Source organism: Felis catus, chromosome A1 (genome assembly GCF_018350175.1).
Source record: "Felis catus isolate Fca126 chromosome A1, F.catus_Fca126_mat1.0, whole genome shotgun sequence".
Lineage (NCBI taxonomy): Eukaryota > Metazoa > Chordata > Mammalia > Carnivora > Felidae > Felis > Felis catus.
The window spans coordinates 133,522,288-133,549,075 of NC_058368.1; the positions used below are offsets into that span (position 1 = coordinate 133,522,288).

The following is a 26,788-nucleotide window of genomic DNA, read 5'->3' on the forward strand; positions in this document are numbered from 1 at the left end:
GCCCACAGAACGACATATACTTTACACAGTGAGTAAGGACACACACACACAAGTATAACTTAATCAGGCGATTCATGAAACTGTGCTTGGACTCTAACAACTTCTGCTACATTTAAACGAATCCTGGTTAGATCTACTAAATTTGGTTTCATGAACCACTAATTTGTTGGGACCCGCACTTTAAACGTCACTGCTGTTGAGATTTTGCGGTACGCCAGAATGTGCTCCAGATGTAGCACACAATAGTGAAACCCTGAATTCTCTAAAGTAACCACATTAGGAACAGGCTTGGGAGAGAGGGATTTGGAGAAGGATAAGCAAGGGGGCTGGTGGGTGTTGAGAGTGTCCTCAGCCTGTGATGCCCCTGTGTTTGTCTCTACAGCTTGACCACATACTGTCACCTCCGCCCATGCCGTTTCGGAAATGCAGCACCCCGGATGTGACTTCTGGTCCTGCAAAGTCACTGAAGTTTAAAAGACAGCTGAGTGAGGACGGGCGAGAGCTGCGGCGGGGAAGCCTGGGAGGAGCTCTCACAGGTGAGTCCTGAATGACGGACGCGCAAGAGGAGAAATTGCCTTGACACACTGGCGGGTCCTCCCAGGTGGTGTGAAAATTGGCCTGCTTTGGAATGGGCCTGGCCCTCTGCAGACCCTTTGGTGAAATCTAATGCAACCCAGAGAGCAGTAAAATTGAAAATTTTATTGTTTCAAATTTTTATTTAAATTCCACTTAGGTAACAAACAGTGTACTCCTGGTGTCAGGCATAGAATTCAGGGGTTCATCACTCATTTACTCCAGTCCTCATCCTAACAAGCTGAGTGGGTGATGGGTCTTAAGGAGGGCATGTGTTCTGAAATTGAGGATTTTACTGACAAAGTTGACATACAACAGAAGGGACCTGCTAAAGCAGGTGTGTGTACAGATTTTGGCAAATTTATTTACTTTTTTAAATGTTTATATATTTTGAGAGAGAGAGAGAGCAGGGGAGGGGCAGAGAGAGAGAGAGAGGGAGACCTCTGCAGGTCTCTTCGCTGTCACCGCAGAACACCATGTGGGGCTTGATCTCACCAACTGTGAGATTATGGCCTCAGCCAAAATCAAGACTTGACTGACGAAGCCACCCAGGTGCCCCAATTCGGCAAATTCTATACACCAGCGTAGCTACCACCACAGTCGAGATATAAAACCTTTCCTGTGCCCTGTTTTTGTCTTTCCTGCTCTCATCCCTCATTTCTTGGCCCCAGGCGACCAGCGATCTGCTTTTCCTCACTGCAGATTCGATTTACTCGAGAATTTAACATTAGTAGAATCAAACGGTACATGTTCTTTTGTGTCAGGCTTCTTTTGCTCAGTATGTTGTTAAGATTCATCTGTGTTGGTGCATGCATCAGTAGTGTATATTGAACTTTATCAGGAACTGCCAAACTGTTTCCAAAATTGTACCGTTTTACATTCCCACCAGCGACAGATGAGCAATCTAATTGCTCTGCATTCTTGCCAACTTGTGGTATTGCCAGGTATTGAGTTGTTTTTTGATTTTAGCCATTTTAATGGGTAGATAGTCATATCACATCAGGGATTTATTTTGTATGTTCTTGATGACTTAAGTGGTGTTGAACATCTTTGCATGTGCTTATTGGACGTTCGTTTATCATTTGTGAAATGTCTTCACAGCTTTCATCCTTTTATTTTCCTTCTCACCCATTTTTCAATCATGTTGTTAAATTTAATTTAAACATTTTCGAATACAGAGAAAACACAAATCACTTGTATTGACTTGAAACATAGCCAGCCTAAGATAATTTAAAGTGCTTTGAAGTAACTCACCATATAAATTTTTCATATTACTCACCTTTAAATCACTGAAGGTTATTTCTTTTTCTTTCTGAGTGCTTTTTTCTGTGAATATAAATATCTTTGGACAAACTGGTTTTTATTTTATTATTCTTTATATGTTTGTTTTTGAGAGAGAGCATGCACATGTGGAGGAGGGGCAGACCAATAGGGAGAGAGAGAATCCCAAGCAGGCTCCACACTCAGCACAGAGCCCGATGTGGGGCTCAGTCTCACAAACTGTGAGATCATGACCTGTGCTGAAATCAAAAATTGGATACTTAAGCGACTGAGCCACCCAGGGGCCCAAGAAACAGATTATTAAGTCCCAAAGCAGAGTTTTCTCTGTATATGACAATTTTTCTCTGCCAGTTCCTAAATGGTCTGAAAAGTAAGTTGAGTTATTCACATTTTTTGGAGAATCCTGGATTTTGACTTCCGAGAGATAAATTTCTGGTAACAGCAAGGATTCTGTCATAGGTTCAGTAGACTTCAGAACATTTGACCCATTGTGGCATACTGCGGGGTGAAATTGACCTCAGGCCAAGGGGAAGAAATTCACCAAAGACTGCTTCACTTCACTAAGTTTAGGCAAATGTTCATACTTGAGTTATACTGATATTCTTTGAACGCTTGTGAGGATATTTTTCTTTGCTTTCCTTTACAGATTGAGACTATTTGCTTTTTTAAGCGGGAGATCCTAAACATTGTTTAGTCCAACCCTTTTTTGTAAGTGGAGAAATTAAATCTTAATGGTTAAAAGACTCATCCCTTTCCTTACTCATTTCACTTAGGAAATTTACTTACTTTGGTTATACTATTTTTGACCAAAAGGAGGGGCAGTAATGATTCTCTCCAATTTTTGCTAGAGGAGTACACTTAAAGCTTTAAAGCAATGCAGAGGTATAGCTCTTGATGCAGATAAATGACCTGAGTCACGAAATTTGGCCTACAGCTTAAAAAAAAATCTGAAGTTGATTCCCATTTCATAATCTCAATAGCTCTAGCAATCCTACTCTTAAAAATTTAGTGTGCTATATATAGTTTATTTTATTTTATTTTATTTTATTTTATTTTATTTTATTTTATTTTATTTTTTTAACGTTTTTATTTATTTTTGAGACAGAGAGAGACAGAGCATGAACGGGGGAGGGGCAGAGAGAGAGGGAGACACAGAATCTGAAGCAGGCTCCAGGCTCTGAGCTGTCAGCACAGAGCCCGATGCGGGGCTCGAACTCACTGACAGTGTGATCATGACCTGAGCCGAAGTCGGTCACCCAACCGACTGAGCCACCCAGGCGCCCCTACATTTAAATTTTAAATGCATCTATAATTGTGATTACGGTAATGTCATAAAGGAATATAATTTTCTTTAAAAATTTTTTTAATGTTTATTTATTTTTGAGACAGAGAGAGACAGTGCATGAACGGGGGAGGGTCAGAGAGAGAGGGAGACACAGAATCTGAAGCAGGCTCCAGGCTCTGAGCTGTCAGCACAGAGCCCGACGCGGGGCTCGAACTCACGAACCGTGAGATCATAACCTGAGCCGAAGTCGGCCGCTTAACCGACTGAGCCACCCAGGCGCCCCTATTTTATTTTTTTATATACACCTTTACATTTTTATATGTACTTCTATATGATTAAATGTCAGGTTATGTAATTTTCAAAAATGTTTATTAGCCCTTGAGAGAGAGACAGAGAGAGAGAGCACTTAAAAGAATCTCATGAATGAATAAAAACAGTTTCTTGTAAGTTTGATTAGAATATGAAGAAAACATTCTAATTGGTCCTCTAAATAGCTTAGCTAAGGATTTAATGAAAGAATTTATGCCAAGCCCTTAGCCCAGCCATGGGTGGCTATGAATATTATGTGCAGCATGGATTGAATTTGGAGTGTTTGCACTTGGTGTGGAACTTGGGCTTCTGAACATCAGCTTGGATCCTTTATCCATTGAGTTTCTATCTGTGTCAGGCACTGTGCCAGTATTGGGTTGCAGTAGAAAGAAAACATCATTTCTGATCTTGAAGAAAGAGTTTCTACTAGTAATAGGCACCTGCGAATTATCACATGTGATCTTACCTTGGGATATACTTGTTGCTAAACTTAATTAAGTCAAAGTAACTGGTTTTGCCATCAGAAATCTGTACCTGATGTATTTTGTAACATCAAGACCAGCCATCTTCATATTGCTTAGCTTTGTTTTAATCTAAAAGACTCTTTTCTTTGGCAATTTTTTACTGCTTTCTTTAAAACAAAGATTCTGTGAAGGCTTATAGCTTAAAATTTTTGCCACTCAGTTATCCTTGCTAAGTTTCATTGAACTCTGCTTTTTGAGGGGAAGATCTATGATGTTTTCATCTAGTTGTCACTAATAATAATGAGAGCTAACCTTGAGAGCTTGCTATGTAGCATGCATTGTTTTTAGGGAATTATATTTATTGCCTTAATTTTTTCTTAAACATCTTTATCCCCCTATGAGGGGCAGTCTTATGCCCATGTTACAGATGAAAAAACTGAGGAATAGTTTGACTGAATTGCACAAGATCATGGTGTTCACAAACAGCAGAGCCAAGATTTGAGCCTGAGTGTTGTGACTCCGAAGTCCATTCTTGTAAATACCGCACTGTTTGTAATGCAGTAGGTACCCGTAGGTTTCTAGTAAACTCCAGCAGGGTTAATTGGAGTGAATGCTAGGGGGGAAAATCTTTGCTCATTTGGAATCCAGGGCTGACTCAATCTATAGGGATCCTGGTCCCTTAATTGCAAAAGTAAATTAAAACTATACAATTAATAATTAAACAATTACACATTTGTTAACCCAGCCATTCTATGTCTCCCATTTCATCACAAGGAAATAGTTGTGAATGGGTGCAGAGAAATAACAATAGTGATATTTAGATCAGCATCATTTATTAGAATTAAAATTGCTTGTCATCTAACTACCTGGCAAAAGATATTGGCTAAACATATTATAGTATACACATAAAATGGAAAGTAATTGTAAACATTAAATATCGTGTAGTAAAAGAATATGTTGTAACATTGACATAGTCTCCCAATATGTTTTTAATATGAAATCCCATTGTTCAGTGGTCTCATGGCCTTGATTGCTTCCTAGGTCTTGCTATAAATGTAAGGAAATAATTGTATATATAACAAGGGGGAGGAAGACAGTTCCTGGGATGATTGTTGACTGGGTTCCCTTTAAAAATGGGCACATGAAGGATGTTATGGCCTTCTTTTACACCCTGCAGTTCTATCCATGAGACACGTTTTGCCACTGAGATTTCCTGAGGCATTAAGTGGTTTATCAGTTGGTGACAATATTGTATAACTACAAACTTTCATTGGCAGACAAGTATTTCTTATTTACATGGTTGCAGGTCAGCTGGGTTTTGGATCATTTTGTCTGGGCTCTGCTAGGATTGGGTCTAGGATGCTATTTGAGTCCGGATTTGCACAATGTGTCTGTCTTCTTTCTTGGACCAGCAGCTAGGCAAGGCATCATATTCTGGTAAAAGACAGGAGCATGAGAGTGCATATCCACCAGCTCAGGCATGCTTCAAGCCTCTGGGGACATCATGTCTTCTAATTTTGTATTGGCCAAAGCAAGTCACATGTCAAGCCCAGAGTGAAGGGGTAGAAACATGTTCTACCCACATGGTATCTAGGCCAAGATGCAGATATATAACACTAATGCAGAGTAGCAAAGAATTGGGACCAATAATTGCATTTGTCATAATTAGCCTCTCTCTCTCTCTCTTTTTTTTTCTTTTGCCTTTACCTATTTTTTAATTATTACAGTGATATCTGTTTAATGCAGACAAATGTAGACAAACTATCGGTACTTTTTCTTTTTCCAGGGCTAGCTTTTAAACAACAAACACAGAGTTGACTGTATTCAACTCTGTCTGATTTTTTTTTTTTAATTTTATTTTGGAGGCTAAAGCTATCTTCTCTCTTTATGGCCTGCAACTTGCTAAGTAGGCAACCAGAAGCATCATGTAAACACTGAGCTTTGGGAACCCCCTGATGAGTAAGAGGAGTGTTATTTTAATCATTATACAGACCCTTAAGTCTAGGCATAAGTATGTGGTAACGTACCTGACAGTTCACAGCAAGGGAGCTGCACAATGAAGGACAGAACCTCAGGATCTTGAGTCCTGGCTTCTTGATATGCGAAGCAGTGTCCTCAATCCAGGTCCTGAATTTCACAACTATGATACATATTGGAGCCCTAATGGTCAGAAAAGGCAGGATTCTTTTCCTTATGAGGAAAATTGTGTTTTTCAAAACTTACTGGCTTGTTTGGAGTGTAAAACAAAGGAATCTATATATGCTTGCAAGTTGCATCTAATAATAATAAACCAACTTTGTAGATAGTATAAACTAGAATTTGTAACAGCGTCGTGGTGTTCTATCTTGGGGAAAATACTGAGACATTTTTCTTTCTTGGACTGTGGAAATCAGTTTGGAATAACATCTGAAAAATTTTTAAAAGCATTTCAGAGTGAATTTTACTTCAAGACGGAAAAGAAAAACAAACAACCCTATCCTAAAAAAAGCTTTTTTTTTTTTTTTCTTTTCTTTAAAATTAACCTGGCGGCCATTGTGTTTTAGTGCTGTGTGGAGGTTAATGGGTTTTCCATCCTAGAGGCCTCCTTAGCTCACTGGGTGAGACCAAGAATTCAGATTAAAGTGAATTTACATGAAATGAGACCTCATTTTTTTTATGGGTAGCCTTGGTGTTTAGCAAATATTGCTCCTAAAAGTTCTCCTTGATGCCCTACATTTTTTATGTTCATAATTTCATCCGAAGGATGCCTATACAATGATGATGTGTGTTAGAATGCCGTAACAAGCAAACCAAAACCTATCAGTGGCTTGTCACAATGCTTATTTATTTCCTACTCATGTACATGTTTTTGGTTAGCAGGCAGCTGTCTTCCTCATGCTGAGTCAGGGACCCACGCTCCTTCCATCTTCTGGTTTTGTTCTTCCCTATGGCCTTAATATACTTTGCTTCTGGATGATAGAAGTAAGAAAAAAAAAAGGAGAAAGCTTTCCGTCTTCTTAAAAGTCCCAGCCTAGAAGAGACACATTCTTCTTGTCCATTCACATTCTTTCTGTCAAGATTATGTCACACGGTCACAGCCAAATGCCAGCCTGGTGCTGTTCTTGGGAGGAGGTGAGGGGACTAGCATGGTCCTTCTGGGCCGTTGCCTATTTGTACAGCTACACAAGAGTCAATGGCAACATGGCGCTTACTGAGTTGGGGAAGCCTGAGAGAGAAATAGGTCTTACTAAAGAAATAGAATGTGGTAATTTCCCTTCGCTAACTGTGTATGTCAGGACTGTGGGATCGCAAAAAGGGAGAGTTGTATTTTGAGAAGGAAAGAATTGGCTCCATGTCAGGAAGATGGCTCTAAATGGTTATTGGAATCTGCAGTATGGTCACTGATAACCTTGGGGACAGTAGTGAAGTGGGACGAAAAGCTAGAATGGAGTGGGTTAAGAGCAAACGGTAGTTAAGGAATGAGAGGTAGCTAGTGGGGAGACAGTTGAGTGTAGATAGCTCTCTTGAAAAGTGCTGCTGTGTAAGGGAGTAGACACATTGTGGGAGCTGGAAAAGTTTAAGGGGTCAAAAGGAGACCTCTTAGCGTGGGGTCCATGTGAGCATGTTTGTCAGGTGTTGAGAATGGCAGTGAAGAAAGCCAAAGTAAAGGGCTTCCGCAGGAACCTGGCAAGGTCTCCAGAGCACATGTAAGAAGGTGGGCTTTTTTATGGGAGAAGGGGCACTTCCTTTCTTGTCATCAGAGGAAGGAGGCGAGAAAGGATGCAAAAGTGGATCTATATCATGGAATACTATTCAGCAGTAAAAAGGAATGAACTATTGATGGGGATGGTGGCCTGGGTGAATCTCCGGAGAATTAGACTGCATTAAAAACAAAAAGCCTGCTGTGTAATTCCATTTGTGTATACCATTCTCAAAGTGACACGCTTGTAGGGGTGGAGAACTGGTGAGCGGTTGCTGGGGCTTTAGGAGGGGGAGATGGGAGGGGAGTAAGTGTGGCTCTAAACTGATGACATGTGGGATCCTCTGCTGATGGACATGTTCTGTATCTTGACTGTGTCCAAGTCGTTATCCTGATGCTTATTGCACACTATGGTCTTGCGGAGCGTTACTGTTGAGGAAAACCCGGCAAAGCGTACCTGGGTTCTCTCTATATTATTTCTTACTACTGCATACGAATCTACATTTATCTCAAGAGAATAAGAAGTTTCATTTTTAAATGTCCCATTTCCATATCACTGGTGTCAATAAATTTTCTTGATAAAAAGTAGGTAGGTTAATAGATTTGGTAGCTTCACTTTTCTCCATGCATTATGAGACCCCTGGGTAGCAGTTGGGAGGGTTATATGGGAGTCGAGTAGAGAGGGAAGTCACATGGTCTTGGAGAACAGGAAAGGAGCTGTAAATGTGGTAGGATTGCTTTGGAGCTTTAACAACCCATTTAAGGTCTGAGGTCATGAACTGCAAGTGAAGGCTATTGACATGTTTGAGGAAAAGGTAAGGCCCCAGTGAAATGTGTGTAGTGGGAACAGTACTTTTACAGAACATGGATAGCAGAGAACCCAGATTGAGGGTCCTGTGAAGGTAGTGGTGGGGAGAGTGGGGTTGAGCTGTTTAAGAACAAGTGGAGTTTTGGTGCCTTTGGTGGAATTTCTCAGTGGCGGAGCCACAGCCCATGGGAGTTTGGAAGGAGGAGTGGTAGTGGGCACTTGGGCATGTGGTTGTATTTGGGACTGAGCACTATGTGGGCTAAGTTGGGTTGAGTGCAGGCCTTGAAGGTTGAGTGCAATGTTAGTATTTTGATATATGGCAAAATTGGAAACTCTTAGAGGGCAAAGACATTTGCAGTTGTTGTAAATGGTGCTCTTTTGTGGTACTTTCCGTCTGGGTTCTTGGCTCTTGGACAACAGAGAAAAAAAATCCTGGATCCACTGAAAATTCACACTTAAGGTCGTACTGGTTTAAAAACATCCTATTTCTGTTTGTTTTTCGATTTGCCAATACTTTAAAAATTGCCAGACTGGGGGCTCCTGGCTGGTTGGTTAAGCATCTGACTCTTGATTTGGGCTCAGGTCATGATCTCATGGTTCATGTGTTCCAACCTACATCACGCTCCATGCTAAATGAATAAATGATCCAATGAATCATTGAGTCAATGAATCAATGAGTCAGTGAGTCAGTGAATCAGTGAATCTCTCTTTCTCTCTCTCTCTCTCTCTCTCTCTCTCTCTCTCTATCTCTGGGCTGAAGGCATGTAACTGGGAATAGGATTTTTTTTTTTTACATTAGTTGAGTGTTCTCTTAGAACTTATAAAATTGTATAGTTCATCAACAGTTGCTAAGGAAGTTGGAGGATGTCTACACATTTTTCTGAGTCACCAAGCAGTCAAGAGGCAAATCCATTAGTACCTTCTTCCTGGTGAGAGTGCCTGCTTTTAAATAGTCTTTGAAATCATTGCTGTCTTCACTGCCCCTATGTCATTCTGTGTCTGGATGTTTTGTTGGTATCTAGGTGTTCTAATTGCAAGATGACTCTTGTGGTGTATTTTTGTTGTGCAATCTCTCCTTGCCAGAGTAGGCATAGCTCCAGAGACTTGAACTTAATGGGGCATGCAGCCACTTCCTTTGGCAGGTGCTGCCTCCCAGTGTCTGTCAGGTAGCCTTCTGCTGTGGCTCATCTCTCGTGCCGGTGGCCCACCAGTGTGTCATTGCTTCACCTGACACAGTGATCACAAGGTGGTTCCCGGACCCTGGTGCCCTGCTGCCTCAAACTGACGTGTGGCCACCTTGTTCTGAGCCAGGCTGCAGAGACCTCTTTGAAAGTCAAATACATATCTCTTTCAGGCCTCTTGGACCAAGGAAGCCTTCCCAAGAGGTGAGGATGTCAGGCATGCTGGGAGAATTAATTAAGGGATGAGTCTAAATGAGGACTTGAAGAATCAAATGTGTTTTTCTTATACCGGAAATCAGATGAGAGACTAGGCTGTTTGCTTTGAAGTAGTGTGAGTTCCAGAGAGTGCTGGGAGCCATGCTAGGTCAGCAAATCTGGCTTTTCAGAAAGCCATTTGACAATTTTATACCAGATAGAAGGACTTCAAAATTAGTTCTGAGTGTTAATTAAGATGTTGAAAGGAGACTCAGTTTCCCTTAAGTCTTTTGAGGTGCCTTCTGCAGACCAAAAAGTAGCTTGGGTCTTAAATCGCTGTTGGTCTAGAATTTCAAGATCACTAGGGTAGGAAAATCAGTTGAATACTTACATAGAACTGAACCATTCTGACTTCCAAAATTGAGTTGGCCTTCTTGACCTTCAGTTGGGTGTGGCAAATCAAATGTGGTAAGGTCAGTTTTTGCTGGTATTATTTCATTTTATTTACTTTTTAAAAATCTTTTATATGTTTATTTTAAGAGAGACAGAGTGAGTGGGGGAGGGGGAGAGAGAGAGAGGGAGACAGAGAATCCCAAGCAGGCTCCGCACCACCAAGCACAGAGCTGGATGTGGGACTTGAACCCACGAAACCATGAGGTCTTGACATGATCCGAATGAAGAGTCACACGCTTAACAGACCGAGCCACCCAGGAGCTCCAAGTGATGGTATTATTTTAAAATAATTTGTATTTGTCTAGGCTTCTGGATGGCTCATTTGCTTAAGTGTCTGACTCTTGACTCTTCATTTTAGCTCAGGCCATGATCTCATGTTCCATGGGTTCAAGCCCCACATCGGGCTCTGCACTGAGAGTGAGCAGCCTATTTGGGATTCTCTGTCTCTCCCCTGCCTCTGCCCCTCCCCAACTCGTGCTCTCTGTCTCTCTCTCAGAATACATAGATACACCAAAATAAAAAGTTGTGTGTGTCTAAATATGTAAGGAAGCTCTCTATATCAATGAGACTCATGAAGAAACTTAACAGAAACAAACCAAAGATGCGTGAATGTTCACATGAACAAAGCACTAGGCTTCCTCATTCACCGTTTTGGTCTCTCTCTTGCTCCCTTAATGTCTTGCCCATATTTTTTGTGTTCTAATGTGGTTCTATAAATAACAGACTTGGGTTATTCCTGAGAGAAGAATGAATTTATTGAATCCATGTATCAAAAATTCAAGTTGTTTGTTCTTTTTTTTTTAAAGTTTAGTTATTTATTTTTGAGAGAGCACGAGCAGGGGAGGGGCAGAGAGGGACGGAGAGAGACAGAGAGAGTGAGAGAGAGAATCTCAAGCAGGCTCCATGCTGTCAGTACAGAGCCTGATGAGGGGCTCGAATCCCTGAATTGTGAGATCATGACCTGAGCCAACACCAAGAATTAGACTGTCACCCGACTGAGCCACCCAGGTGCCTGAAAAATTCAAGTTGTTTGTTCTGAAAACTTACTTTAGAAGAGAAAGTTGATTTCACTTGGAGTTGTGTGGTTTGGTTTGGCATTTTTATCAAGGGGTTGACTTTTTGAAGGGGGATTATCATGTTCTTCTTTGTTTTCTCTCTGCTGATTTTATATTTTTGTACATTCCTGAAAATTTGTTTTGCCCTGATAGGGTGGACTGAGGCCAAGCGTGGCTGGACGTGGTTTTCCCATCCTTTATGCCTTGTGTACTTTCAGGTTCAGAAAGGCATGCAGATTCTAAGCTTATCTTTTCAGCCCCATGTATGTATCATCTATAAAAGATGGATTGGTTTTAGCTCCCCGTGACACTTTTTGGTATATGTGAGGATGCCACAAAAGTTGAATTGACAGTATTGTAGTTAAAAGCATGAAATATAAAGTTAAATAACAGAAAATCAGTATGGCCCATCAAATCCCACAGACAGCACTCTTAGTAGGCGGGGGGGGGGCGCCCGGGTGGCTCAGTCAGTTAAGCGTCCAACTTAAGTTGATTAAGCGTCCGACTTCAGCTCAGGTCATGATCTTGCTGTCCATGAGTTTGAGCCCCACGTTGGGCTCTGTGCTGACAGCTCAGAGCCTGGAGCCTGCTTCAGATTTTGTGTCTTCCTCTCTCTCCCTGCCCCTCCCCTGCTCACACTCTGTCTGTCTGCCTGTCTGTCTGTCTGTCTCTCTCTCTCAAAAAATAATAAAAAAAAAATAATTAGTAGGGAAGGGAAGATAAGGTTGGGGAATGCAAGGGAGATGGTGGGTGCTGCCATTTCATGCCACCCTGGAGCCACATGTATGCAGTTGGATATGGGCGACTGGCTGTTCTGGTGACATTGTCTTAATGTGTGCAGTGAAACGTACCACATCTGCTCAGAAGTGCACGTGAGGTGCTAAGTGCTCATGTGCCGGAATCCTCTGGACAACACATGCGTGGTAGTGGGGTGCGATGCAGTAGCGTTTGGGGGAGGCATGGATCAGAATGGGATACATGGAGTAGACTGAATGGGGTTTCAAGATGGAAAGCAAGTGACTTGCCTGGGTGACTTGGTAGGTTATGCACTGCTCTTGCAGGGTGTTATGGGAACCATGAAATGGGGCTCAGAGGCCCAGATGCTGATGACAGGCATACCTTTAAGTAAAGCGTGGCTCGGTTTCTGATGCCTAATTTCATCCTCTGTAAAATGAACAGGTTGGATCAGACAGCCTCCAAGTCCCTTCAAACTTGAGTAGTAAATAATTTTAGTTACCAAGATGAGATGGGGGGGGGGGGGGGAGTCTTTGCAGAGACCGGTTTCCCTTCATTTTCTCCCTTCACACGTAAATATTTTGTCCGCTGTTGAGCTCAGAAACCCACTGTCTCCCCTGGAGGAGCATTCCAGTGATGTCCTGTCACCGGCCTCTGAAACTGAGTACCCCAGGCCATCTATCTCTTGTTTAAAGCTCATTTTCAGTGGCGAATCAAAGATCAAGAATGTAGACCTGTTTTTTACTTCCTGGGTGGAAACCGAAAATGAAGCTGACTGTATGTCAACTCCATAGTAAGAGTATAAGGAAAGGAATGCAAATGCCACCAACCGGGAAGTTTAAAGATTTATAAAAATTAGTGTTCCTGATATATTAATGACTCTGGTGGTGGTAGCCTGCATTTGTCATTGTCATGTTCCATTGTCATTCAAGTATTTAATCAACGCCTATTGTCAGGGCTACATTTATTTTCTTGTGTCTGCCTCGCCAGATCATTTCTCTGTTCTTTGACAGTACTGTGTCAGGTGCCCTGCATCACACCAGGGCCAGAAGGGAGATCTTGAGGGTAAGCCCCGTCCTTGATTTTAACCCATTGCTGACTGGCTCACTGCTGGGAGTGAGACTTTTGAAAAGAAAGTACAGTATTATTTAAATGTCTGTTTCCCTCTTTCTGAATAAGACCAAGGTGGAATCATTCCTACCCTACATGATTAATCCTGTGTCCAAATTAGGCTTGAAGGATTTTGCATAAGGTAGCAGAGTTACCATGTTGCAAATCCCTGTGAGAGAGAGGCATGTATGTATGTTAAGTAACATACATGGACGTTTGGTAAGTGTTTATACGTATGCATGCACGCATGGCTCTGTGCCCTTGATTTTTACTTAGTGTCTCATAATTTTGGACATGCCTGTAGTTTTGCCTTACATCACTCTAGAGGACAGGAACAGTTACGTATGTCAGTGCCCTTTTTTTTTTTTAAACCTCAAACAAATTTCGCTGGGCTCAGAACAAGGAAAAAGGGGTTAAACTAGTCTGATAAATTTGAATTCTTTCTTGAGCTAAGTACTGAGAGCTGGGTCACCCACTGTGTTTGCCTTGGTTTCCAGAAATCTCAGAGCAAAAACGTTTTGTTGCTCTATTTTTGCTCCATTTCACTAGATTGTGGCTGCAGTGGTACATATAAATAATTTTTAAAAATAGGGGGGAAATAATACATGCACAAACGCATAGCACTGAGATGCCTACTTACGTGTTAAAAAAAAAAAAAGGGAAGTGAAACTCATGATCCTTAACTACATTCAGATTCCATTCCAAACCTTCATATCACTTGCTGATTCTTCAACAGCCCTATTTTAACTCTTTCCTTCCATAGTATATTGCTTTCTTCTTACAGGATGGATCACTCTAAATTTTCTATTATTTGTGTACCTATCATCCCTTTTACTAGTTTATAAATTCCTTGACATTTTCCTTGTTTCTTCAAAGCAGAGTTTCCTGCATTGCAAATATTAATTGCTCAGTAAATAGGATGGCCAGACAAAATGCATGACACCATTAATAATATCACATAGACAGCTAATCCTATTTTTAGTATATGTATGCCCATTCTGAAATTTGGGCACTAAATTCACTAAATCCAGTACAGATTTATTTGTACTGGAATGGATTTAGGGGTCTTACATTTTTATTTGCAAAATCCGTCTGTAAATACTGGAATGGTTTTGTGTATAGGCATCCTCAGACATACTGTCTTTTAGGTACATGCATAGTATGAAAGGCAGGAGGTTAGAGCCCTTACACATGGATGTCAGTACAATATCCTTTTCTAATGTTTTCTTTGATTCTCTGGCTGCTTAGTCACCTCAGAGACAGGATTATCTCTGTGGACAACCCCAAGCAGATCTGGTATGTGATGTCCTCTGATGTATGTAAGTCTGGATGCAAATGCCCCACTGCCATTCTTTGAACAGTTATGGTCCTCTCTGTGGATTCAAATAATGGGAGGTTAAATGCATTTAATGGAACTATTAGAAGAAAATGACCTGACACTCAATTTTTTTTGCCTTTTTATATTTTTATTTAATTTTTAAAATATAATTTATTGTCAAACTGGCTTGCATACAACCCCCAGTGCTCATCCCAACAAGTGGCCTCCTCAATGCCCATCACCCATTTTCCCTCTTCCTCCTGCCCCACCTCCCTGTCCACCTTCAGTTTTTTCTGTGTATTTAAGAGTCTCTTGTGGTTTGCTTCCCCTCCCTCTCTGATTGTATCTATTTTTCCCCCTTCCTTCCCCCATGGTCTTCTGTTAAGTTTCTCACGATCCACATTTGAGTGAAAACATATGATATCTGTCTTTCTCTGACTGACTTATTTCATTCAGCATAATACCTTCCAGTTCCATCCATGTTGCTGCAAATGGCAGGATTTCATTCATTCTTACTGCCAAGTAGTATTCCATTGTATATATAAACCACATCTTCTGTATCCATTTGTCAGTCGATGGACACTTAGGCTCTTTCCATAACTTGACTATTGTTGAAAGTGCTGTTATAAACATTGGGGTACTTGTGCCCCTATGCATCAGCACTCCTGTATCCCTTGGGTAAATTCCTAGTAGTGCTATTACTGGGTCATAGGGTAGTTCTATTTTTGATTTTTTGAGGAACCTCCACACTGTTTTCCAGAGTGGCTGCACTAGTTTGCATTCCTGCCAACAGTACAAGAGGGTTCCCGTTTCTCCACATCCTTGCCAGCATCTATAGTCTCCTGATTTGTTCTTTTTAGCCACTCTGACTGGCGTGAGGTGGTATCTTAGTGCGGCTTTGATTTGTATTTCCCTGATGAGGAGTGACGTTGAGCATCTTTTCATGCAGACTCAATCTTGAGAGATGGCTGTTTGGGGGTGACTAGGACAACCGAATGGCTACCTTCCCCCACCTCAGCACCAAGCACACTGATTTCCCCCATAATCACGGCTGAATTCTCTAAAAAGGAATGCCAACTAGTCTAGTGATACCATTATTTTAAAACATGAAGACTTGACCCTGGAATTCAAGGCTACTTGATGTCATCTAAGCTTTCAGAAGAACTCAGTGAGTAAATAATAGACCAGAAATGAAAGGGCTGAATTCCAACCCTATACCTCTCATTAATTTCTAAGCAGAGCTGAGGCAAACATGATGCTAATCTGGGCTTTAATTTTTCTCTTGTTAAAAACAAGGGCACTATTTTGTTATGTTTTGGAAATCACTTAGTGATTTCTTAGGACTTAATTCAGGGCATAGGGTTGCAGCTTGGATAATACAGGTTCTTAGATTCTGTTGCTTTTAAACCAGGTAGGATGGACATTAATTTTCCTACTTACAGAGGAAGGAGAGCAGGCTACAGAGTCCCTGATGGAAGTCTGTCTCTCCGGGAATGGGGACTTTAACAAAGTACCATTTGGAATCCTGGGGAGATCTATGATAAGGTATTTTTTGAAGAAATCTTTCATAGTTGTGTTCTAGACTTTTTGGTTGTTCATTAATTAGTATCAACAAACTGGAGACAAAATACTAGATTCTTCAGAAAGCATACATGGACATTGCTATTGGGGAGGAAGAATTTGAAATCTATTTGGAGTAAAAGTCAGCTTGGAACTAGAAACTGTTCCAAATAAATATATGTGGAAATACATTGTTATGAGAATTCAATTGTATATAGAAGTTTCCTTGGGTAAACAGAACTTGTTAAGAAATTTGTACTTGTCTGGAAATTTCTGCTTGGATTGTGATAATGGAGTTTGTTTTATCCCCTTGTGGCTGCCTTTGTTCTTTTTGTTTCTCTTGTAAAGTTCCTGATGGCTAGCTCCTTGCTCCCTGTCGTAAGTATTTAGATGTAGGGCCATTGTCAGAAATGTTTAGCATCCAGGGCTGCTAGTGATATTTGAGTGTGTCAATAAAAGCATCTTAGTGTCCAAAAGAATGTTATTGAATAGGATCCATAATTTCTTCACAAAGCAAGATGCGAAGTACAAATTGTTATCTCGTGTTTTGAGGCTAATCAGCCTACCTTGAAAATAACCAGTATTTTGTGGAGGTGTTGGACTTTTTTGGAGATGCATTTTAGAAGTGAAAGTCAAACCCAAGAAGAGTGACATTTAAGGTTGCTGCGTCTTTGCCATTATTGTTACAAAGCAAACAATGGGACTGAGTTTCAATATATATTTTTTAAAGTTTTTTTGAGAGAGAGAGAGAGTGTGAGTGCATGCATGTTGGCAGAAGAGGGGCAGAGAGAGAGTGACAGGGAGAATCCCAAGCAGGCTTTACACTGTCAGCTCAGAGTCCAACGCGGGACTCCACCTCATGAGCCATGAGATCATGACCTGAACCGGAATCCGGAGTCGGATGTTGAAGTGACTGAGCCACCTAGGCACCCCTGAATGAATATTTTTCTAGGCAGTGTGCAACCGAACAGTAATGGGAAAATAGGAACCCTGGTTGAAATATAAATGAGAGACAAAATAGAGAGTTAATATGCACAGATATAAGCGTATAATCATGTACAAGTTCAGTAAGTTCTGTGTACTGGATGTGATGTATGGCTGAAAACACAGATGAAGTCTAGTCCCAATTGACAGAGTTTACAGTGGAGAAGAGCAGGCTACGTATAGCAATAAATGAGACTCTCTACACATGCATCCACATAGGAATAGGTAATATGATGGGGAAAGTGGAGGCCATTAGTGCCCTGGAGTATGGATTCGGTGCCTGTGATGGATGGATCAAGCATCCTGGCGGGGGACCTAAACCACCACTAAACACAAATTGTGTATTCCACACTGTGCTGGGCACTTGATGTGTGTAATTTATTGACATCAGCACTAGAGGTATGAAACTAGAGCTCAGAGAGGAAAAGGAATGTATCCAGGGTTCTCTAGTTAATAAATGGGGAAACCAGGATACAAACCTTTTCCGACTGGTTTCCCTCTCTATGCTCCTGAGTTTACTTGATGAATGAATGAGAACTAGTTATCCCCAAAGTGCCCTGTGCTGGAGAGAATCTGGTCCAGTCTGGGGTTGATGTCAGGGAGGAGTGCCCTTGGCAGGAAGAGGTGTTCAGCCCTGGAAAGAAGAGGGGATAAGTCATTGTTTATCCCAAGACTTGTCTTTGTCAAATGCTAGTAGAGGCTCTCTGCTCATATACTCAGTTTGTCCTCCCAGCCACCCTGTGAGATTGGTGTCTCATCTCCATTTCACAGAACATGCACTGGGAACTAGGGGGCAGGAGATTAAGTCTGACCAAGGCATGCAGCTGCTACACGGTAATAGTCAGGCTTTGAATTTGGGATTTGAACCTTGTGACTGGAGCAAAATGGTAATGGACTTGAAGTCAACAATTTCTTGAGTTTAAACATGGAACATATTTCCAGGATCCAGAGGGGGCAGTGAACATATTTAGGTGAAAAGAAATTTTGAAAAGAATTGGACAAACTGGGTTGGGAAGTCAGGGTATGACGGGGAAGGAGGAGATGACTCCTACTCATTTGGTTGGTATTTTGAAGCGCGCACGATTCTGGTCCTCCTGGGAGGTTGTAGAAAGATGTGGAGGCAGATGGGGAAGAGGAAGGAGCAAGAGGAAGGGAGAGGGGGGAGCTTGACAAGTAGTTTAACAGCTGCTCCACATAGCCGCAAACTGACTCTGAGAAAAAATGGTTCTATTTATTTGCCGTTTCCGTCCATATATCTTCTCAACAGCATTCATCAATATCTGTCATTTCCCAAGGGGTTTAGGCATGTCTAGCAATTCATTCTGCTGAATTATATTTCAATACGTGGATGGAGGGAGGCCAGATTGCAGATGTTAACTCTGACCTATGCCCAGTGTTGCCTAGACACAGCCAGCACCCATCTCCTGGGTGCCCCCATGCAGGCTGCCATTCCAAGCATCAGAATCTTGGCATCAGATTCTTTTGACCACGTTCTCATTAGAGTGGGCTGTATGTAATACTTGCTGAAAAATTAATTTTAAGTTGTCCTATTAGCCTTTGGTCTCTACAGCTGGAGCTTAGGGCGAAACTATTATGTATTTATTTTGTTTTTTTAATGTTTGTTTATGTATTTTGGGAGAGAGGGAGTGCAAGCAGGGGAGAGGCGGAGAGAGAGAATGCACTCAGCGCAGAGCCCGAAGCCAGGTTTGAACTCACGAACCACGAGATCATGATCTGGGCTGATACCAAGAGTCGGATGCTTAAGTGACTGAGCCACCCAGGCGTTGATAAGAATTTGAAATACAGATAATCATCATCTGAATGGAGACATCTTGGTGGTCTAGGTGCAGTGAGGATTTGCTGACCAGGACTGGGTCTCACTGAAGAACAGGAGAGTTTGCTGGGCGTTGCTACACGCAGCGATGTGAGTGGTTTTAACAGCAGGAACATTGCAGTTTTGCCAAGGTCTAGCTCATGTATTAGTTCACTTGATCCTAATATCTTCCCTTATTAGAGTTTGCAAGTGGTAATCACAGTGGATGAGAAGAAATATTTCTCCTTTAAGAGCAACTTAAAGGTAAAACAAAAGGAAGGAGAAAGGCCAAATATATTTCTCTGTAAGTATGGATTTAAATTATTCCACTTAAAAATGTACTGTGTAGGGGAACCCGGGTGACTCTGTCGGTTGGGCGTCCAACTTCAGCTCAGGTCGTGATCTCGTGGTGCGTGGGTTCAAGCCCTGTGTTGGGCTCTGTGCTGACAGCTCAGAGCCTGGAGCCTGCTTTGGTTTCTGTGTCCCCTCCCCTGCTTGCGCTTTCTTTCTCTCTCTCTCCGTCTCTCTGTCTCTCTCAAAAAGGAATAAACATTAACAAAATTTAAAAACATACTATGTGTTGGCATTTTCCCCCTCTATCATAAAGTGATAAGGGTAAGGACGCCTGGGTGGTTCAGTTGGTGGAACGTCTGATTTCAGCTCAGGTCATGTTCTCATGGTTCTCGAGTTCGAGCCCCATATCAGACTCCGGGCTGACAGCTTGAAGCCTCGAGCCTGCTTCGGATTCTGTGTCTCCCTCTCTGTCTGCTCCTCCCCAGCTCTCTCTGTCTCTCTCAAAAATAAACATTAACAAATATTTTATAGAATGGCAAGGGTGACTGTGATTGAGGGTGAAGAGAGCACCTTTGAGTCGTGTTACTGTATGGCTTACAACTAAAGTTACTTTTGATTTAAAACTGCAGCTGCAGTTGATTGGCAATGGCAGCTAGAGATGGCTTGTCCAGAGGCTTTGATTTCTGTAGTGCAGACATGGGTGTTGTGTTATTTTTCCATAGTCCCTGGAGCTCTCATGGTATACAACTGGCCTTTAGTGACTCCCTGAAACATGTGTCATGTATCCAGTCTGGGCTTGGTAAACTGTTACCTTCTGCTACCTGCTCTTTCTTCCGGCAGATTTCCTTTTAAAGCATCCTCTTAACTTTCTCACCAGGCCCTTGTGGTTAGTAATGTTGCCCTGCCATATGTTAAATATAGAATGCTGGTGAGGGAGGATATTCTACACAGTGAATTTGGGCATCTCCATTGGATTTGAGTCTTGGAGCAAAACCAAAGTTTAGCGATGGCTGCATTGTGCTGTCATTTAGGTTCAGACTTGGATGTCCTTTTGGTGTCCTGTACTTTGACTGCCAGCCTCTCAGAAGACATGCATGGTCTCTCTATTGAGCATTCAGTTGCCTTGTCCATTGGAGATCCCTGTATAGTAGGTGGTGATGTCTTTAAGGACTTAGGGTCAAGGCTGTGCTTTGGACTTTTCTTGTGTGAATGAACAACACTTTTTTTTTTTCTTCTAAGGCTAGAATAGTAGTTCAGTATAGGAGTCAGTGAACTTGACTCTCTGGTCACAGGTCTGTTGGTTTCTCAAATTATATTTATTTGTGCCATTAAGAAGAATGATTTAGCAGCATTGTCGGTGATGTCTAGGTATAGTTATTCTTTTGCGGTGGGACAAGAAATTGGAAGTCAGTCACCCATGCTAGAGGGAAGATGGAAGGAACCATGTCTCTGTGTTGTAGTAGCAGTGAGCTGAAGATGAATAAAGGGAGGCTATAATTGCCTGTGAGTACGACAGTCGCTGTGATGAGGGAACCAATGTTTAGGAGTGAGCAGTGGAGCAGAGAAGAACGCCTTGATGATGATGGAGTATACTTGAGGACAGAGGCTGCTGACTCATGCATTCTCCCGGATTCGGCCAGTGACTTCTCCTGACCTTTGACCTTTCTCCATTTCTAAAGTTGGGAGTGCTCTGGGAAAAACTCATTTCCTCTGACTTGCAAATGATTCCAAGGGGTTAAGTTATTTAAGTGTAATTTGCAAGAGCAGGTGCTGATGTGGTTTAATGGGGATACCTCCTGAACAGCAAAAAGGACCTTATTTTTTCTTGGGAAGGCGAATGGTTTCAGCCAAGTAAGTGAGGGTTGTTGTGTGTGTGTGTGTGTGTGTGTGTGTGTGCGTGTGTGTAAATATACATTATAAAATTTACCATTTTAACCATTTTTAAGCGGTCAGCGGTGTTAAGTACATTCACAATGTTGTGCAACTGTCCCTGCCATCCATGTCCAGAACTTTGTCCTCTTCCCGAACTGAAACTCTGTACCCATTAGTTAGTCTCCATTACCTCTCTCCCCAGCCTCCAGTATCCATGGTTATACTTTCTGTCTCAATGAAATTGACCATTCCAGGAACCTCATAGAAGTGGAATCATACGATATTTGTCCCTTTGTGCCTGACTGATTTCATTTAGCATGTCATCAAGGTCCACCCATGTGTAGCATGTGTCAGAAATTCCTTCCTTTTTAAGGCTGAATCTTATTCTATTGTACGTATATAGTGCAATGTTCTGTTTACGTGTTCGTCTTTCAGTGGATGTTTGGGTTGTTTCCATCTTTTGGCTATTGTGAATAATCCGACTATGAACTTGGTATACACATATCTGTTCAAGTCCCTGCTTTTAGTTCTTTTCTGTGTATACCCAGAGGTGGAATTAAGCAAGGGGAGTTTTAGTAGGAGATGGGGAGGGTAACATTTTGGGATGTCCTCTCCTGCTGAAGTGGTGCATGTGAACTTCAGGGAGCCTTCCTGGAGAGCTTCAGTAGATGCTCAGGTCAGCAGCAGGATGGTAGCCCACATGGAAAGATAAAGAATGAAAGAGCTGAATGTGTGGCCCCGTCTGCCTGCTCCTGGCACCAGCATGGTGGTCACCTACCCTTGTTCTTTTTGTCCCCAGCTCCTTCACCTCCGGATCGCCACCCCCATTCTCCTTCCCTCCCTCTCATGGCTCCCCCCACGTCACCAAAACCCTTGAGAGCCACACAGCTGCTGCCTCAGCTTCCTTTTGTTCCTGGTTGGTGCCTTAGAGGGATAAACAAACTTTTTCAGAGTTTTATGTATAACTGAGCACCGGAAGCCATATCTAAAGACTGCTTTGTTAGTAGTTACTAGCTCTTATTTTCCCTTTGATGGCTTGTTTGTAGTCCAAGAGAAATAACCCAAAATGTAAGACTGTGGACTGACGGCTAAATCTATGTTGCACTTCAGGTGATAAGGAACTTTTTTACTGGAAGCTTTTAAATCTAGTCAGGTACCATTATTCCCTGATGATAAAGTAGTTCTCCAGAGGCTATATTTAATTCTTTATATAGCCATTCTGCTAAAATTATTGCTGACCTGGTATTTTCCTACTTCAGAGGGATACTTGAAGCTTTGGGGTGCTTTGCAAGCATGTATTTCATGTTTGAAAGCATGTGTTTATGGAAGTCTTCTTGTTTCTTGGGATTCAGGGTGGAAACAAAGGAAAACACTCTCCAGTAAAGAGACCGTATGTAGCCTAGATAGAACCGAGGTACATTCTGGGTGTAGGCTTGGTAATCTACTTATTATCTCAAAAGACTGCACATCTTCCACTGTGTTAAGTAGAGACCCAGTGACCAGAACAATAACAATAACAATAACCAATGTAAAAACCTCATTCAAGTAACTCATACCTCTGTGGGTGAAGCCTGACAAGTGCTTACATTGTTCTGGCCAATTGATCTCAGCTTTATTATGGACCTCTATTTATTGCCTCTAAATTTCTAGTTATGTCAGTAGAATATATGTAATAAATGTTATAATAAACATACCAGAATTTTTAAAATGTGTTTCCAAAGAGCACAGGGCCAATCACAGTTCCAGTTGTAACAAGCAAGCTCGGTTTGGTATTAAAATCAAGCAGCCAGATTGGTAGGCAAGCTCACCTCTCATACAAGAAATTAGGAATGGTATTATCCATTAATTTCCACCCTGCGCAGCTGAATAATGCAGCTGACAGATGCTAATTTTCTTAAATTGTAGGCAGCAAATGAAGCATGAATACAACAGCAACACACTTTTTAGAGGCTCTTGGTAGTCATCAAAAAGCGAATTTATATAAAGTTTGATGTAGCCACTACCAAGTATGGCATGATGTTAGTGCCTTCTAATGACTGTCTTAAATCCATCTGTTGTCCTCTTTTCCCTATTAACGCTAATGGGGGTCTAGGCAGGAATAAAAACCTCCCATGTGCTGTGCTAACAGACCGTTCAATTTATAACATTCGTGTGATTCCTAAGGATAACACTCATGCAGGAATAATGACATCTAAAATTTAACCAGTGACAGGATTATAAATATTTTATTTTATATGTGTATAAGTGTTTCCTAATTTAATTATTTTTTTCCAGTGGCTTAATACAAGTTTATTTCTTGCCCACCTTATAATCTGCTGTGTCTTGGGTAGCTTTTCGTGTTTCTTATTTTTGAGGCTGATATTATTAAATGGCCATTATATAATGTTTTTTCTTTTCAGATTTTAGCATCACCCCGTAAGTGATTTTACAGCTGAGGAAACTGAGGCTTCGAGAAGTTCATGATTAAGTGATGGAATTGCTTTTGGGGGTCAGAGTTGGCACTCAGTAATCTGACCATAGAATCAACCACAACTAGAGTAATTTTTACCATTATTGGAAAAATTTATTGTTTTATGTCCTATTGGATTTGAAGATTGTATGAGATTAATACGTGGACTAAATTGAAAAATTTAGTTCAAACTGAATTCAAAAACTGATGAGTTACTGCACATCAAAATGTCTCCTTTGGGTTTGGGTCTGTTGATGTAATAAAAAGATCGAAGCCTGACAGTCTCTCCTTGACCAAAGTCTAGCCAGGCTCCTCTGAGCCCTCCTTCTCATCTAGGCTTCAACCTTAACCAATAAAGACATGAACAGACAGTAGCACAGGTTGAAGGTCAAGGTGATATCCTTAGGATGACCCTAGTCCTCTTAAAGTGCCTGCCGGAGAAAACTCAAGACTGTCAAAATTTTTGTTTGTTTGTTTGTTTGGGCTAACAGATAGGGTCTCTGTCTCTCAGCCTGCGTGGGAGGATAGAATCTGAATTTTCAATATTTGCCAGCTGGCAGACAGAGTTGGCCTGATCGCAGTTACACTGACTAACCCTTTGTAATTTTTCACTTCCCTCACTCGACTGAGCCCCTGTTGGCTCCCTGCCCCACTCCTTAATTCTTCTCTGAAAACACTCAGTTATTGTGTTCAAATGGAAGGTGAGTTCAGTTCACTCTGGGCTCTTTTTCCTGTTGAGTAGTTACTACTGATTAAAATCTGTCCTTACCACTTGAACATCACGCCTTGTTTTTCTTTGACAAGGCACGCATCTGGCCTTGCTACCTACATGAGACTGACATATGGTACGGTAGCGTAAAAAATGTACGTGGTAGTGGTAGACAAAGTGACTTACGAGGATGGGAGCACACGGGGGTCCCGTTAGCAGTGGTCTCTGCTTGCTTTCAAGTGCCCTTTGAGATCTAACGAAATTGAAGGGTTTGGAGCACGCTTCCGAGTCTGTGGAGGGAAGGGAGGCGGTTCCGCTTGCCTGTGCCCCTCCCACCTGAAGCGTGCCTGGGTTCACCTAGCAGGGATCCTAGCGTGTGAATTTCCTACATTGAGGATTTATTCAAGAACTTTCCCTGCTTCCGTTCTGTTCACCCAATGGCACAAAGGGAAACTTTGCCGGTCACAGCTGCCATGACTTTCATACTGGGACCCTGTATGTGTCCTCATGGTTCCTTTTGGCTCTTTGCTTCCCCACCCAGACCCACCAGAGATTTCCTATCGTCAGCAGAGCCTCCCTGATGTGGCCCCAGCAGGGGAAGGAATGTACTCCTGGCTACTTGGCCATATTAGATTAGGGAGCACATATTTTGATAGGAATCATTAAAAGCAATGTTATATATCGTGTTCAGAAATTAATAGAGAATAATTTACCAGAACACCTATACCAGCCAGCGTTAGCTTAACTTAATATTTGCCACATTCTTCAGCTGTATTAACAAAATTAAATATTAAATTTATTAAAACCACAAGTGAAAACTTAATTCTTTAAACTTTTAAGTTCGGGGCGCCTGGGTGGCGCAGTCGGTTAAGCGTCCGACTTCAGCCAGGTCACGATCTCGCGGTCCGGGAGTTCGAGCCCCGCGTCAGGCTCTGGGCTGATGGCTCAGAGCCTGGAGCCTGTTTCCGATTCTGTGTCTCCCTCTCTCGCTGCCCCTCCCCCGTTCATGCTCTGTCTCTCTCTGTCCCAAAAATAAATAAAAAAAAAACCAAAAAACCAAAAAAAAAACCTTTTAAGTTCAACTCATGACCCCATTATCACCTGCGTATGATTTTTAAAGCAATAAAAATATTAGAGCATACTCCTCCCTGGACCCATTCCCCATTTTCCCTGCCAGAGATTACTACAATTCCAAATTGGCTATTTATCCTTTCCACAAAGAGATACTCTTCTTGATTTTAATATTATTAAATATATTTTTTTTTTTTTTTTGCAGTCTAAGAACACATTGCCCTGTTTTGTTGCTAGGGTGGTGGGAGATGATGTTGATGGAATTAACAAAGTTCTCATGGTAATCTGAATAGTGATAGTAGTATATTGACTATTTCCAATGCCCCAGGTTGAGTGCATTCAATGTATTATCTCATTTAATCCAGTCTGCTACCATTTCTCATCTTTTCCGAAAAGGGGGCTGGCTGTGTGCCCTCTCTGGGTGTTATAGTTCAGATAATATTCCCTAGTACACCATAGGGTTGTTAAGATGTTGGAAGTGCCTGGCATACAGTAAGGCCTCAATGGATTTTTAGCTATTATGCTATGCTGCGAATGAAATTAAAGAAAACGATTTGTTTAGTTTTATTCTTTCTGTTCACACTTGATCAAGCATGGGTCAAATAGTGTAGTTTGGCTGAATTTCAGGCAACAAACATTTATTGAGCACTTACTAAGTGCCAGGCACTGTGCCTGGTAGTGAGGATATAGAAATAAATACATACTTTTTTCTTCTCTAGGGTTATAGGGAGATAGTCTAACAATTATTTCCTAAAAGAAAAAAAAAAAGGACTGATTTATAAAATTTTTCAGTGAACTGAAATGTTTGCATTGTAAGTTTTTCTATTGCTAATTAAGTTCTTCAACTGTTTTCATATCTACCCTTAGTTTATTTTTGTGTTTTTTTTTTTTTTTAAATGAAGCACCTGGGACAGAACTGTGGTGAGGCCATAGTAGGTTTTCTCCATCATGTAAACCTGGACATAATGTAGCTTCTATACCTCCTACCAGGATTCTTTTCTGAAATATGAACAAAGAAAATATAAAAACAAATATAGGAAGAGAAATAGAAGGGATTGGAAGAAAAAATCCATGGGTTCTGATTACTGGAGGTTGGTACATTATTAACAAATGATGTCTTTCAAATAGAGTTATTTCTCTTAAATCATTTATTCATGTAATACTGATCTTAATATTCTTAAATGTAGTCTCTGGTTTTATTATCCTTCTTTATTAATGTCCTGCCTTTGGGTCTAAAGGGGACAGGTTGCCCAAAGCCCCTCATACTTCAGCTTTTAGTTCATGTTTTAAAATAAGACTAGGAAAAAAAATAAAAAATCTGGACTTTAAATCTGTGGTCTATCTTGTCTGAAAATGTACCTGAATGTTTTTGAGGTGGTGACCAGAATCACAGAGGGTAATTATGTTTGAATTTTCAGTGGTAGAGTTTGTGCTTCAATTAATGGGTGTTTGCCATATTTATTTGTTTGGAAAAGTTCATAATCTCTTATGTGGGGACAAAAATCAGTATGATCCCCTTTTTGCAAGAAAATACAGGTTGCAGAAAGAAAGCCTGGCAGAAAATCACTGAAATGTTGATAGTGGTTTTCC

At 41.4% G+C, this 26,788-nt stretch overlaps 1 protein-coding gene across 12 annotated transcripts in view; it reads left to right on the forward strand.

Annotated features, from left to right (window-relative positions):
- The window catches only part of MAST4 (microtubule associated serine/threonine kinase family member 4), a 565,494-nt gene that overhangs the window by 145,005 nt on the left and 393,701 nt on the right, over positions 1–26,788 (forward strand). For all 12 annotated transcript variants that reach the window (XM_023257117.2, XM_045061519.1, XM_045061476.1 and 9 more), the window contains exon 2: positions 383–536. In XM_023257117.2, the coding sequence (XP_023112885.2) occupies positions 383–536 (154 nt within the window). The remainder of the gene's footprint in view (positions 1–382; positions 537–26,788) is intronic.